General features: G+C 33.9%; 2 protein-coding genes across 2 annotated transcripts in view; one reads left to right on the plus strand and one right to left on the minus strand.

Annotated features, from left to right (window-relative positions):
• Nucleotides 1–6: 6 nt before the first annotated feature.
• Nucleotides 7–12621, minus strand: part of LOC129803250 (origin recognition complex subunit 6) — a 76067-nt gene continuing 63452 nt past the window's right edge. The window contains exon 4 of the mRNA XM_055849699.1: nucleotides 7–25. The gene's annotated coding sequence lies outside the window, so the exon portion shown is untranslated. The remainder of the gene's footprint in view (nucleotides 26–12621) is intronic.
• LOC129803259 (trypsin-1-like) lies at nucleotides 8359–9453 on the plus strand. The gene is made up of 3 exons (XM_055849708.1): nucleotides 8359–8678; nucleotides 8749–9155; nucleotides 9249–9453. Exons 1-3 carry the CDS (start codon nucleotides 8467–8469, stop codon nucleotides 9392–9394), a joined length of 765 nt encoding a protein of 254 aa, XP_055705683.1. The 5' UTR covers nucleotides 8359–8466; the 3' UTR covers nucleotides 9395–9453.

A 12621-nucleotide genomic window follows, 5' to 3' on the forward strand; every position in this document is an offset into this window, starting at 1 on the left:
GTTTCTCGGCTGAACAATCTTCGCGCTAAAATTTGAAATTTAAAGTTTTTTGAAAACGCGCTAAAACAGATTTTCTAAAAAAAAAAATGCAGCACATACAAAAGAGAGTACAATTAATAAAAGCACGATTAACAGGAGGTTCAGAAGAGAAATCCCCTGATTAAAATATTTATCAAGAAATATATTTCACATAAAATATGAAATAAATAAAAATTACAGCTTGGATGGTATTGAATTGACGACGCGTTAAGCGACTAATCCTGGATGTTTTTTTTTCCTTATAAACTTTTACTAAATTGCTCATTTTTAATGAATATTAATTTACACATTTTTTTATTTTCCAGACGTTAGTTAGTCTTCTGAAATCACTGGAACGTGTCTTGGAAAAAGGAAACAATTTTCATCGAAAAACAGAAAACATGAAACATAAATACAAAATATGAAACATGTTTCTTGTTTTAACGGAAACAGGGAATGCAAGCTAAATATTTTTACTAGAAAAGATTCTAAAAAGATAATTTATCAATAGAATATCAATACCTTTTGACAAAGTTTAGGTTTGCTGGAAAGGTTTTGGAATCCATAGTAAAGGTGAACTAGTTCCAACCTATGAACTGGTACAATGGGTATAAGGTAAGGTATCTTATGTCGACCACTTAAGGATAGATTTTGTGAAAAACTTATGAAAAAACAGTTATAATTTGTGTTTTTTTGATAGGGTTTTTGCCTAAAACTATAGAATAGATAGATCCTTATCTATCTAATTGTGAACTTCATTTAGTCATAATATAATTTTAAATTTTATAAAAAAAATTAAAATGTTTCAATAATGCGAAGTGTTTCTCTACTCGACCACTGCAATATCAGTGTACTTCTACTCGACCGCCTGGGGTTCCTCGGGTTCCTCTACTCGACCACCCATTTCTTTTTTTAAATTAAACAAATCACAAAACTAAAGAGTCACGGATTTAACTTTCGCTTGTTTAACACATCATGTATAGAACTTAAAATTTAATTAATCATTCAAATAAATAGGAAAACTCACTTTTATGAATTCATTCAGAAGTAGAACAACATTCAAGTGAAAAAAGCTTCACTTCCTATGATTCGTCGACCGGTCGAATTGAGGAACAATTTATTTAAAATGCACTTTTAATTTTAATACATAAAATTAATCTTTAACTTAGTCATGGTACTAAAATTTTTGCACAAGTAATATAAAGATTAAATCCTCAACTTGCGATTAAACTTAAAATTTGAATTCTCAGGTAGTCTGTGAGAGTAATAATTGAAATAATTCCTTAAGAAAAAAGTCAAGAATATCAAAAAGTATGCCATAATTTAATGAAAAATTGCGAATTTTTATTTAACAAATATCCTAACGCTCCGTCTTTTTATGATTTTTCAGTGTTTTATGGTCAATTTATATGATATTTTTACTCATTTGAATTAATTATGAAATAATTGACCCTATGATGTTATAAACCATTCGATAAATATTATTGTAAATGTAAATAAATTGAATAAATATTTCCACCGGTCGACTTGAGAAACCCAGGGTGGTCGAGTCGAGAAGCGGTCGACTCGAGGATACTTTACCTTAATTATAGATTTTATTATTAATTGTAATATTTTTATGGTCTTTCAAAATTGAATTCACATTATGAAATAATTTTTAAATCTTTTCATAGCATTTGGAAAACAATAAAAACTGTTTAAATAGAAGAAGCTTTAAAAATGATAAAGTTTTAAAGGAATATGGAAAAACATCTGAAGTGTTCGAAGTCAAAGTGTGTATGAAGCCTGAAAGCCTGCCCCCCCCCCTGCCCCTACAGAATTTCCGACAATACAGTCACTTCCTCAAGGCATAACTCATTCCCATTTTTTCTGACAAGGGTTTCTGGTTTCTCGGATTTCGCAATGCAGAAATTGGGTTTCTCGGGTTTCGCGATGCAATTCTTGGGTTTCTCGGGTTTCGTGATGCAATTCTTGGGTTTCTCGGGTTTCGTTATGCAGAAATTGGGTTTCTCAGGTTTCGAGATGCAATTTTTGGGTTTCTCAGGTTTCGCGATGCAATTCTTGGGTTTCTCGGGTTTCGTTATGCAGAAATTGGGTTTCTCGGGTTTCGTGATGCAATTCTTGGGTTTCTCGGGTTTCGTTATGCAGAAATTGGGTTTCTCAGGTTTCGAGATGCAATTTTTGGGTTTCTCAGGTTTCGCGATGCAATTCTTGGGTTTCTCGGGTTTCGTTATGCAGAAATTGGGTTTCTCGGGTTTCGTGATGCAATTCTTGGATTTCTCGGGTTTCGTTATGCAGAAATTGGGTTTCTCGGGTTTCGAGATGCAATTTTTGGGTTTATCGGGTTTTGCGAAGCGTTTCTCGGACAAGTAACGACGGTTTCTCAATATGAGTTACCCCTTGCACTTCCTCCTTGATAAAATATTTAAATTCATGTTTTCCTTTAAATTAGTTAACTTTCTTTGCTACCAATTCACCAAGACAACTCTCCTTTGCTATATAGTTTATTAATATTAATTGATGTTTGTTTAGAATATTATAAAGAAAACAAAGATTAGTTAAAGGCTAGCCAATACATCTTGAGATCTCAAGAGGATGATAACTGACTTCAAGATGAAAAGCTTTACCACATGCCAATTGAAATATCACTTGAGGAAAAGCACTAAAATTTCCCATGAATCGTCACAGATAGGGGGCAGCGGGGTGTATTCAGAGAAAGGCAATACACGAGCAGTAATTAAATTTGGTCATTTGGTCAATACAAAATTTAATATGTTCTTTACTTAATCTTGAACTTAAAAAATTAAATTATCATGAAGGGAAAAAAATATTTTTTATTTTAATTTTAACCGTTTTAAATTATAAACTTAGAGCAGCCCACGCTTGCCGATCCTCCACCATTTCAAAACGGTGTTCACGGTCAATCCCAAGGCGCTCCAAAGCAAGATCCTGAAATTTGATTCAGCAACCTTGTTCTAAAGAGGAAGAGAATAATCCAAATCCCGTCAGATTATTCACTTGCTCTGGTGAGAACTTCCTGGGGAATTCTTCTACTGTTTGAACTGACTTTCATCTGTTTTCACGGCCTCTAGTAACGGCTCTTTCGGGCCACTGGGCTTAAGGCAGTAATGCCCCCTTGTGTAGGCTACCCCCGTGGGTGCCTCGAGAAAATTTTAACCAAGGTTAGAAATAAATTTCCAACGTTGCAGTACGGCCAATGAATGCCTCTATAGGGCTCTATGGACTATGGACTCCATTTAACCAAAACTAAAATCCGTATAGGGGAAAGTTCCCATGCTTGATACTGTAAAATGATTTCCAAGGTTTGTGATTATTTTCTGAGTATCACACAGACCGAAGCGATTCCTCCAATATGACAAAAAATGTCTCACTTATTAGGTTCATAATCCCACCTCAAATAGTTCCTGAAAAATCTTAGATTTTCTTCAAGAAGAAAATGGAAATTCAGTGGAGATTTTTATATAAGTTGGGTCCGGGGCCTTCCTGTATAATAATTGATTCGACAATTCGGAGGCCCATTTTCACTGCAAAAATTTCACCGCATACAAAAAAAATGCATATCAATATTTAGACGGAACTCTAATCTATCTGCTTAAATCGTTTGTACGACTGGTTATTAGTTTTAAAATAACTTTTATCTAATTTTTCTAAGCCATGTTTTTATGACATTAGGGCGCTAGCGAAAACCATTTTTTCACTTTGAGTCCATGAAAATGTCACTCTGCAACCTTAAAATTCACGCAACAGGGTTGAAGACTATGTCAATTGTCGATAAAATTGGAGGATTACAATAGGTGTAATTATGAAAGAAACACATCTAATGATAGAGTTGCTACATTTAAATTATCATTCATGGACCCTTCTTAAAATATAGGATGGACACAGGTAGAATTTATGAATTTGTCACCACCATCGAAAACAGCGACATTAATTAAGAAATACTTATTAAATATCATGTATCGAAATTACAGTTTTGGACCCAATTTTGATTTTTGCTTCCTGAAACTAGGAAAAAAGAGCTGGTATCCTAATTTTTTTAGGAAATGTGAGGCTTAGGACCAGCTATTAAAATATATTGCTGTGAGTCATAATTATTGATTAACGTAGGAAAAAAATAGTTATTATCAAGCTTGGATCGTATCAAGCATGGTCACTTTCCCCTATTAGTTAAACTATTCGTCTCTAAATAAAATGACAGGACACTAGTAGTAAAGTATCTAAAAATTATGTAATAGTCCTTAAATCCTTTAAGGATAAGTCATTGAATTAAAAAAGTAGGGGTAACGAAAACCCTTGTAAAATCTTGGTGAAGCGAAAACTGTCTAACTTTTGTGTTGAAATATTCGTATCCCTTTTAGAATGTAAGGACATCCTGGCGATTTAAATTTCAAAGGTACTCGGATATGAATTAAAACCCATTATTATCCCTCAAAGATTAAAAAACCTAATTTGAAAATTATTTGTATGAACGTGCATGTTCATCTTGAACACATAAGAATAGGATATCAGTCCCATTCCTCTTGGAATCATGTGCAGCGAAGCTGACTGGTTAGACGTAATTAAAATAACTTCAATGTTAGAAAAATTCCTGATGAGGACTGTCGGAGTGGGAGCACTTAAAAAAGAGCAAGTACCTACTACATAACCCATTGAATGCAATTAAAATGAAAAATCATTTTGTATTAAGAACTTTTGACCACATAATCTTTTCCTTGATAAAATACTTTATTTCATACTTTTCTATAAAGTTGTAGCTATCTTTTAAAAGCTGCTTAGGTACGGATGACTTTGCCCCCTTTACTGCTCGTAAGCTCATTTTATTTCTGGCTGTTAAGGATAATCTTCATCGATCGGATATTGTTGATCGGATCGATGTGGACTATATCATCAAATGCTAGAGTTAAAGAAAAGGTTATGAGCCTTAGGGGGCAAAGTCAGCCCCAGTAGCCAAAATATAAAAATTACTGAAAAACACACCTTACTATTTAATCATGTAAGGCGATTTCCAAACATTCTTATTCAAGTCATCTCAAGAGAATGATACCTCTATCTTCAAGATAAAAGCTTTACCTATACCACATGCCAATTGAAATATCGGAAATATCACTTGAGAAAAATCACTAAGATTTCTCATGGGTCGTCAGAGATAGGGGAGACCGGGGAATATTCAGAAAGGTAATGTACAAATGAACAGTAAAAACTAAATTTGCTGAGAAAAGAATAAATTTCTTCAAAACGCAATTTTGTACTCTAACTAAATTCAAGGAAATTTAATTTTTTACTTGCTCACAAAGTTTTCTTTTTACCTTTCAGAAAAAGATTTTAAAAAAATAACTCAGCTAATATTTTCATCTTTCACATATTTTCCTTACCCTTACTATCGTTTCGCGAGTGGCCTGAGTTGAAATCCACGAATTATTAAAGTAGATACAGTGGTAACAAGATAAATAGCACACCTTCAGCGATTTTCCTATTTTGATGTTTTATGACACAATATAAATTTTTATATCCGATCATGATTTATTTTTTAGAAAATATAATTCCTATTATAAATAAAAATGATAATTATTTAATATTTGTATCTGTTAAAACCATGCGTTTTTGTCATTTTAGGAACTTTTATTTTCTCTGAAAATATTACCTGAAATTTACTTTTATTTTAAAATTCGTTATATTTCTGTATTTTTGATCATTTATAGGCATTATTGCCACAATTTTTCGTAAAATAAAGTTATGTGAAGTGAAAAAATCATGTAAATAAAGCCTTTGTTGCAGATATACAGGCTTTACGTACAAAAGTTTAGGATAATTAAGAAATTTTTCTGTAAACTGCATTTCATGGGAGATAACCATTAATTCAATATTTTTTTTATGATCAAACTTAAAAATCACGCAGAAAACTCGAAAATTTCGAGAAAGAATTACGATTTATAGAGAAGATTCTGCTATTGTTTTTACAGTAAAACTCAATTTATTTGCCGCCGTGCCGAAAATAAAGGAACATATTGAACAAAATTTGAAAAAGTAATTGATGTGAGCATTACTAAAAGCCAATTATGTAAAAATACTCAGTTTAGAAGCGTTGTCAGACGTACAGAGTTAGTATTCAAACGATACCGTACCTGTTTTTTGATTAGTGTTAAAGAGAATATGCAGAAGGACTTGTAATTCTGTAATAATATTCTTTGAACAGATGTATTCCTGCTTAATATCACTGGATATGACATAACAAAATATTATATGTCGCAAAAGTCAAAAATTTTGACCTTGATACATAATTAAGAACGTCAAACTTAACGGTGGTAATTTTATAGTATGGGGTTACTTTTTGCAAAGTGTCGTATGGTCTGTATGTGGAATATTAAGTAATATAAACCAATTTATTGACAAGAATATCTTTGGACAAGACATGTACTTCAACATTGAAAAGAATTTGCTTTTGGTTTTAGGTTTTAGCCAAGCTAATGATCCCAAACACCTTGCCAAGAGGTTTTAAAACTGGTTCAATCAGAACAAAATTGACCTTCTGGAATGGCCAAGACGATCTAAGGACCACAATCCTGTTAAATTTAAAGGAAAAGATTGACTACAAGAAAAATCTTTGGAATGTGACTAATTTGAGATAGTTTTAAGTAGATATCCACACTACATGAAATACAATCACATTAGAATAGTGCCAAATCCTGATCTCCTTAACTCTTTCCGGACCACAACATATCCAGCGAACGAATTTCAGTTAAACTCACTTTATTGTAACTCTTAGTGGTCAAATATGATACTTTTGTATAGAAAGAAATTTTTCCGCCTCTTGGAAATTGGAAAACTCATGGGTACTCTCGTCCCCAAAAGAACGAAAAGGAGACAAACTTCAATTTTCCAAAAGCCAATTATATCAATTTTGTGAATTATTTTTGCGTGCCAAATGACTCCATTATAATGTTGATCACTAAAACAAGAAGAATTATTGATCAGTATCTTGTGGGATGTCCAGGAAGTGGTCAAGAAGACACCAAATTCTTGCTTGCCAACAAATTTCTCAAAATATTTCATAAAAAAACCACTTTAAAACACATTTCTTTCAACACGATGTTATTGCAGACGCATTCAGCTTTCTCTAGAGCCAAAAAAACACTTCCTGGACAATCAGAATTCACCAAAATCAGGAAGAATAGGAAAAACTTCCCCGAAAGCAATCCCCCGCGCTGCCAAATGTCAAAATTATCGGCCATATTGGCAAAAATATCGCTCCCGCTTGGAATTTTGTTACAAGGTTGGTGTCAAAAAGCAAATGACGGGTATTGGCGAGATAACCTTAAATTTGACCTCTAGATTTTTGGGGACGAGAGTACTCATAAAGTTTGAACAAGTTTTTTGAAAATTTAAGAAAAAAATTGTTTTTCGAATTTATGCAATCTGTAATTGTTAGTTATCATACTTATTGGCCCCGAGAGGTTTTTCCTTATTCTGGTCTAGAAATATCAAAAAAGTCACAATATCTCCAAGGAAGCAGAAAATCGAAAATTCACGATTTTTGACCAAAAATATCTCAGCTCAGGAGTTAATTAGGATCCTGCGAAAAATATCCTAGATTTGGACATCCTTATAGTTTGTAATCATCCACAAGAATCGGATTTTTATCGATTCTAGATAGTCTAGAAAAAATCTTTTTTTCCATGGGTACCCAGAGTCCTAAAGGAGACGAAAGAGTTAATGTTCCTTCGTTGTCAAGCGCTCATTTTTTCCAAAAGTTACTTAACTAAGTACTCATTAATCCAAATTCAAATAGAATTCGTAAGTTGTTAGTTGCAATACAAGTCGAAAACTATCACTTCTTATAGGGTGTGCTATTTATATTGTCCTCTTAATATGTGTCATTTCAAGAATTTTTTGGGTGTATTAAATTTCTTGATAGAACTTTCAGGTTTTTTTCTTCATACTCAAAATGTAATTATATACGAGTTCATTTATTATTATCACTTTCATAATTTAAAAGCATAATTTTTCGAAACACAAAACATATATTACAGTGTCCGAAACCGTGCTATTTATCTTGTCGCCAGTGTAACCAAGAACAAGAATACTGACAATTACGATTTAATCTAAAAACAACGTTTGATACAGATTCATAGGACAAATTTTCCACAGACAATAATTATTTGTTCTTCTATAAAAACACCTCAGGATTACACCTTGAGAAAGTTTAACTATATGAAATTTATGCCTATCTGCCCCACTCTCCCATACAAACTATTGGTAGTTTTATCAGAAATTAATAATTTACTCAATAAAATCCCTTAATACATCCTTCTTGACTGATAAGATTAGGTTGCATTCTTGTCCAGGCTCACTTTGAAACCAAATAAATACCCCACGGACAATTTCTGGAGGCATCAATTGTGGATAATTACTTGGTGGAATAACACTAAAATGAATCGTGCAATTATTTTGTCTGTGATTTTCGCAGTCGCTGCTGGCACCAACTTTCTTCCACGGCCCAGGCTCGATGGGAGAGTCGTAGGTGGTTTCCAGGTGGACGTTCGCCATGTACCTCATCAGGTTTCTCTTCAATCTACCTCCCATTTCTGCGGTGGATCCCTGCTCAGTCACAATTTTGTCTTAACTGCAGCTCACTGCACTGAGTAATTTATTTCTCTCACAAAATAATTACATATTTTGTTTTATTAATAATCTCATTTCTTCAATTTTTAGTGGAACACCTGCATCTAGTCTTAAAGTTCGTGTGGGATCTAGTCAGCATGCTTCCGGTGGTGAATTCTTTAAAGTGAAAGCCGTTCATCAGCATCCCAAATTCAACTTCAACACTATTAATTACGATTTCTCCCTGCTGGAACTTGAGAAGCCTGTTGAATTTAATGGTGAACGTTTCCCTGTTCGCCTGCCGGAGCAGGATGAGGAAGTCAAGGATGGTGCCTTGTTATTGGTATCTGGATGGGGAAACACCCAAAGCAGTCAAGAGAGCAGGGATAATCTGAGGGCTGCTGTTGTGCCAAAGTACAACGATGAGGCCTGCAACAAGGCTTATGCCCAATACGGTGGTATTACCAACACAATGCTCTGTGCTGGATTTGACCAGGGAGGAAAGGACGCTTGCCAAGGTCAGTTCAAATTATCATTTATTTTATTAAATACAGAAAAAAACTGTCTTAAATTGAATCTTAAATTGATTGAATGTTGTTTGTCGTTTCCAGGAGATTCCGGTGGTCCATTGACCCATAATGGTGTTCTTGTGGGTGTTGTCTCATGGGGCTATGGCTGTGCCGTTCCTGGTTACCCTGGAGTCTATTCCCGTGTTGCTTCAGTACGCGATTGGGTAAAGAGTGTTACTGGTTTCTAATTGATTACAGGTCACGAGTTAAAGCAAAGAATAAAAATAAAAAAATCTAAGCATTAAAAGAGCGTTTGGATTCGGCGCGAAAAAACTGCTGAGTCATCTCGGGGATAGTCTCTTTGGGCACCAATTGCTTAAATTTGTCTAATGAACCTCGCTACAACAGGTTTTTACCCGTAAAAAAACAACAATACAGAAAAAAATCACCAAAAGTATTCGAGATGAGAGAGAATAGCTTTTGATCATAATTTTACTATCTCGCACAAAGGCGGTATTTCATAAAGCAATTTGTCAGATAATGAGCAAACATCATCAAAAAGAATAAGTAAATTTTTCAAGATATTGGATGATTGCATAAGTTCGTAGGAGTTTTTCACGAATGTCGTTAAAGGGTATCCTGAGGCTTTTAGGTGAATTTGCAGTATTTAATGTTGGGAGAATTGAGGCACCTTTGAATAAGAGCAGCTTTGAAATTGGGCTTTCTTCCTATTTTTAAGTAAAACTTGACCGTATATCGACTCGTCAGAATATAAGTCGAATAACTCGATTTTTTACAAAAATTGTTTTATTCGCCCTTTGGATACTTCTTCATACCCTGTACCTTCCCTGTGAGTATATATTATACTTGAAAATTAATTATTTTCAAAGTGGTAGAGATTTTAAATCTCAAAAATCCTATACGGGAAAGTACTCTCCCTTCGAATGTTCATGCCTTAGAATAATGTGAATTTTCTTTTATTTTTCCTAAGACACTTACACATTTCTATTAACTATTAGTTAATTTGTCATCAATTATTGATAATTATGTGACAATTATGTGGAAATCTCCCAGGAAACGTAACAGAAATTCACATTATTCGAAGGCATGAACGTTCGAAGGGAGAGTACTTTCCCCTACTATGCATGTGAAGTCTCAGCTTCAAATCGCTCTCCTGTAAAATTTACCTACTACGAGTTATTCGTTTCTTATTCTGAGCGGTCGTCGATATATTAGCTTCACACACCATTTGTGAAGCTAAAATACATCATTATGATGATAATATTCAGTTTCACTTCAAAATATACGAAAAAAACCCAATTTCAAAGCTGTCCTAATTCAAAAGTGGCTTGAAAAATTTTGAAACAGGGATTTATCCTTCGAAAAATCAATTAAATTTTAAACGGTCCCTAACATTGATAGCAATATTGTGAATATCGTAATGGGAGAAAGTTTGTGGATAATTGAAAAGATTGTTAAAATGTTGGAAAAGGGTAATTCGACCGTATTTTGCCTTCACTGAGAAAAAAAACGGGGGATCGATTAACTTTTTTTCCTCATAATTTTAACACTTTTTAGGTGTAAAAATATATCAGAATTTTTTAATGTTAATTTTACACCTTTTTAAGGGTAAAATTAACATGAAAATGGGTAACTTTAACCCCCAATACACCTAAAAAGGGTAATATTTAATACTGCAGGGTAAAATTAACATTTCCGGAATGTTATTTGAAATTTTTCGGATTTCTCTCAGAGTGTTTCAAAAAAGATTGGATACGTTTCATGTATCGATTCATGAGTTGCACTTGACCGAATCGGACAAGGTAAACTGTACCAAAGTCGCCATCTCCTCGTAATTTACGATAAGAGGACTATTTTGGATCTATTGATAACATGCGATAAGAAATGGACCCAATACAACAACTTATAGTGGAAAAGGTTCTGAAAAAAATAGCCAAGTTTTTTGAAAAAAATGTATTCTTTGAAAGTTATTTTATATATTTATGTACTGGACTTTTTGCCATTTTGTACTTTTTTCAGTTTACAAATTTTTATTCAGATTACATTGTGTAGGAGAAATACCTAGCGAGCACCAAATGCTAAACGATTTCAATTCAGCTGAAAATATTTGTATGTTCAGCTGAATACTGCTAACCTTTAAACGAGAATTCGCGAGTCAGTGCCATTTCCATATATTTAGTTAGCACTTTTTGTTGGAGAACTGCTGAACGGTCAGCATATTCTATCTGACCGACTCAGCAAAAATATGCTGAATACGCTACCTTCTTCGGCTAACTGTGCGCTAAATGGCGATTCAGGGATCGGGAATCTTCTATTTTTCCTTTTTGCTTTTTTACACTTTTGTTTTTCCCAGTTTGTCTTTGGAATCTTTGTCTTCGGTAATTTTTGTTTTTTGGAAACTTTGTCTTTGAAGATCTCGTTTTTTATACATTTTACACAGTTATCGGAAATTTTGTTTGTGACACATTTTGCACAAGTATATTTTATAACTTTCCAAAAATTTCCCTTTCCTCAAAAAATATCCCTTTGCCTCAAAGGACGAAACTAAAATTTTTCCAAAACACAGAAAATTTCCCCTTGTCCCGACCGGTGATACTGATAACTTCCCAAAACACATAAAATTTCCCTTTACCCCATGACGAAACTAAAAACATTCCCAAGACACAGAAAATTTCCCTTTGCCCTAAAAGGACGAAACTAAAAATCTCCCAAAACACAGAAAAGTTCATTTGCCCTAAAGTACGAAACTAAAAACTTCCCAAAAACACAGATAGGTGCCCCGACAGGTAATACTGATAGCTTCCCAAAACATAGAAAATTTCCCCTTGCCCAAAAGGACATAACTTAAAACTTAAAAAAAACCAACGTGATTTCATTATTTCATTTAATAAAATATACTTGTTTAAAATATATCAAAGACAAGATTTCCAAAGACAAAGTTTCCAAAAAACAAAAATTACCGAAGAAAAAGATTCCAAAGACTAACTGGGAAAAAACAAAAGTGTAAAAAACAAAATGGAAAATACGAAGATTCCGCAAACTGGCCATTCAGACGCTTCAGTCGTTTGCACCGAGCGGGACTCGAACTCACAACTGTGACAGTCTAGCCGAGGGTCACTCCACCCAAGAGCCGAACGCTCTTACCAATTACACCACGAACCCTCTTCTTAGAAAGTCTTCCTGTAATTTTGACGGGTTTCCAGGGAAATTATTCACTTTGAGTTAGTCCAACAACGCGACGAAAAAATCATAAAAGAAGAGACTGATGACTAATTCAATAGATTCAATGCGCACGTTTATTAGAAACGTCCAGTTTTGGCCAAAAGAAAGATCACAACGCTTGACTAAATCGTGCACCGATCAACAGACACAGCTAAAATTACAGAAGGTGGGGTAAATTAAGCTAATTCAAAACCTTCTCCAAATGGAAATTTTTCGCTACTCCAAATGGAAA

The sequence above is a fragment of the Phlebotomus papatasi genome, chromosome 2 (genome assembly GCF_024763615.1).
Source record: "Phlebotomus papatasi isolate M1 chromosome 2, Ppap_2.1, whole genome shotgun sequence".
NCBI classification, from domain to species: domain Eukaryota; kingdom Metazoa; phylum Arthropoda; class Insecta; order Diptera; family Psychodidae; genus Phlebotomus; species Phlebotomus papatasi.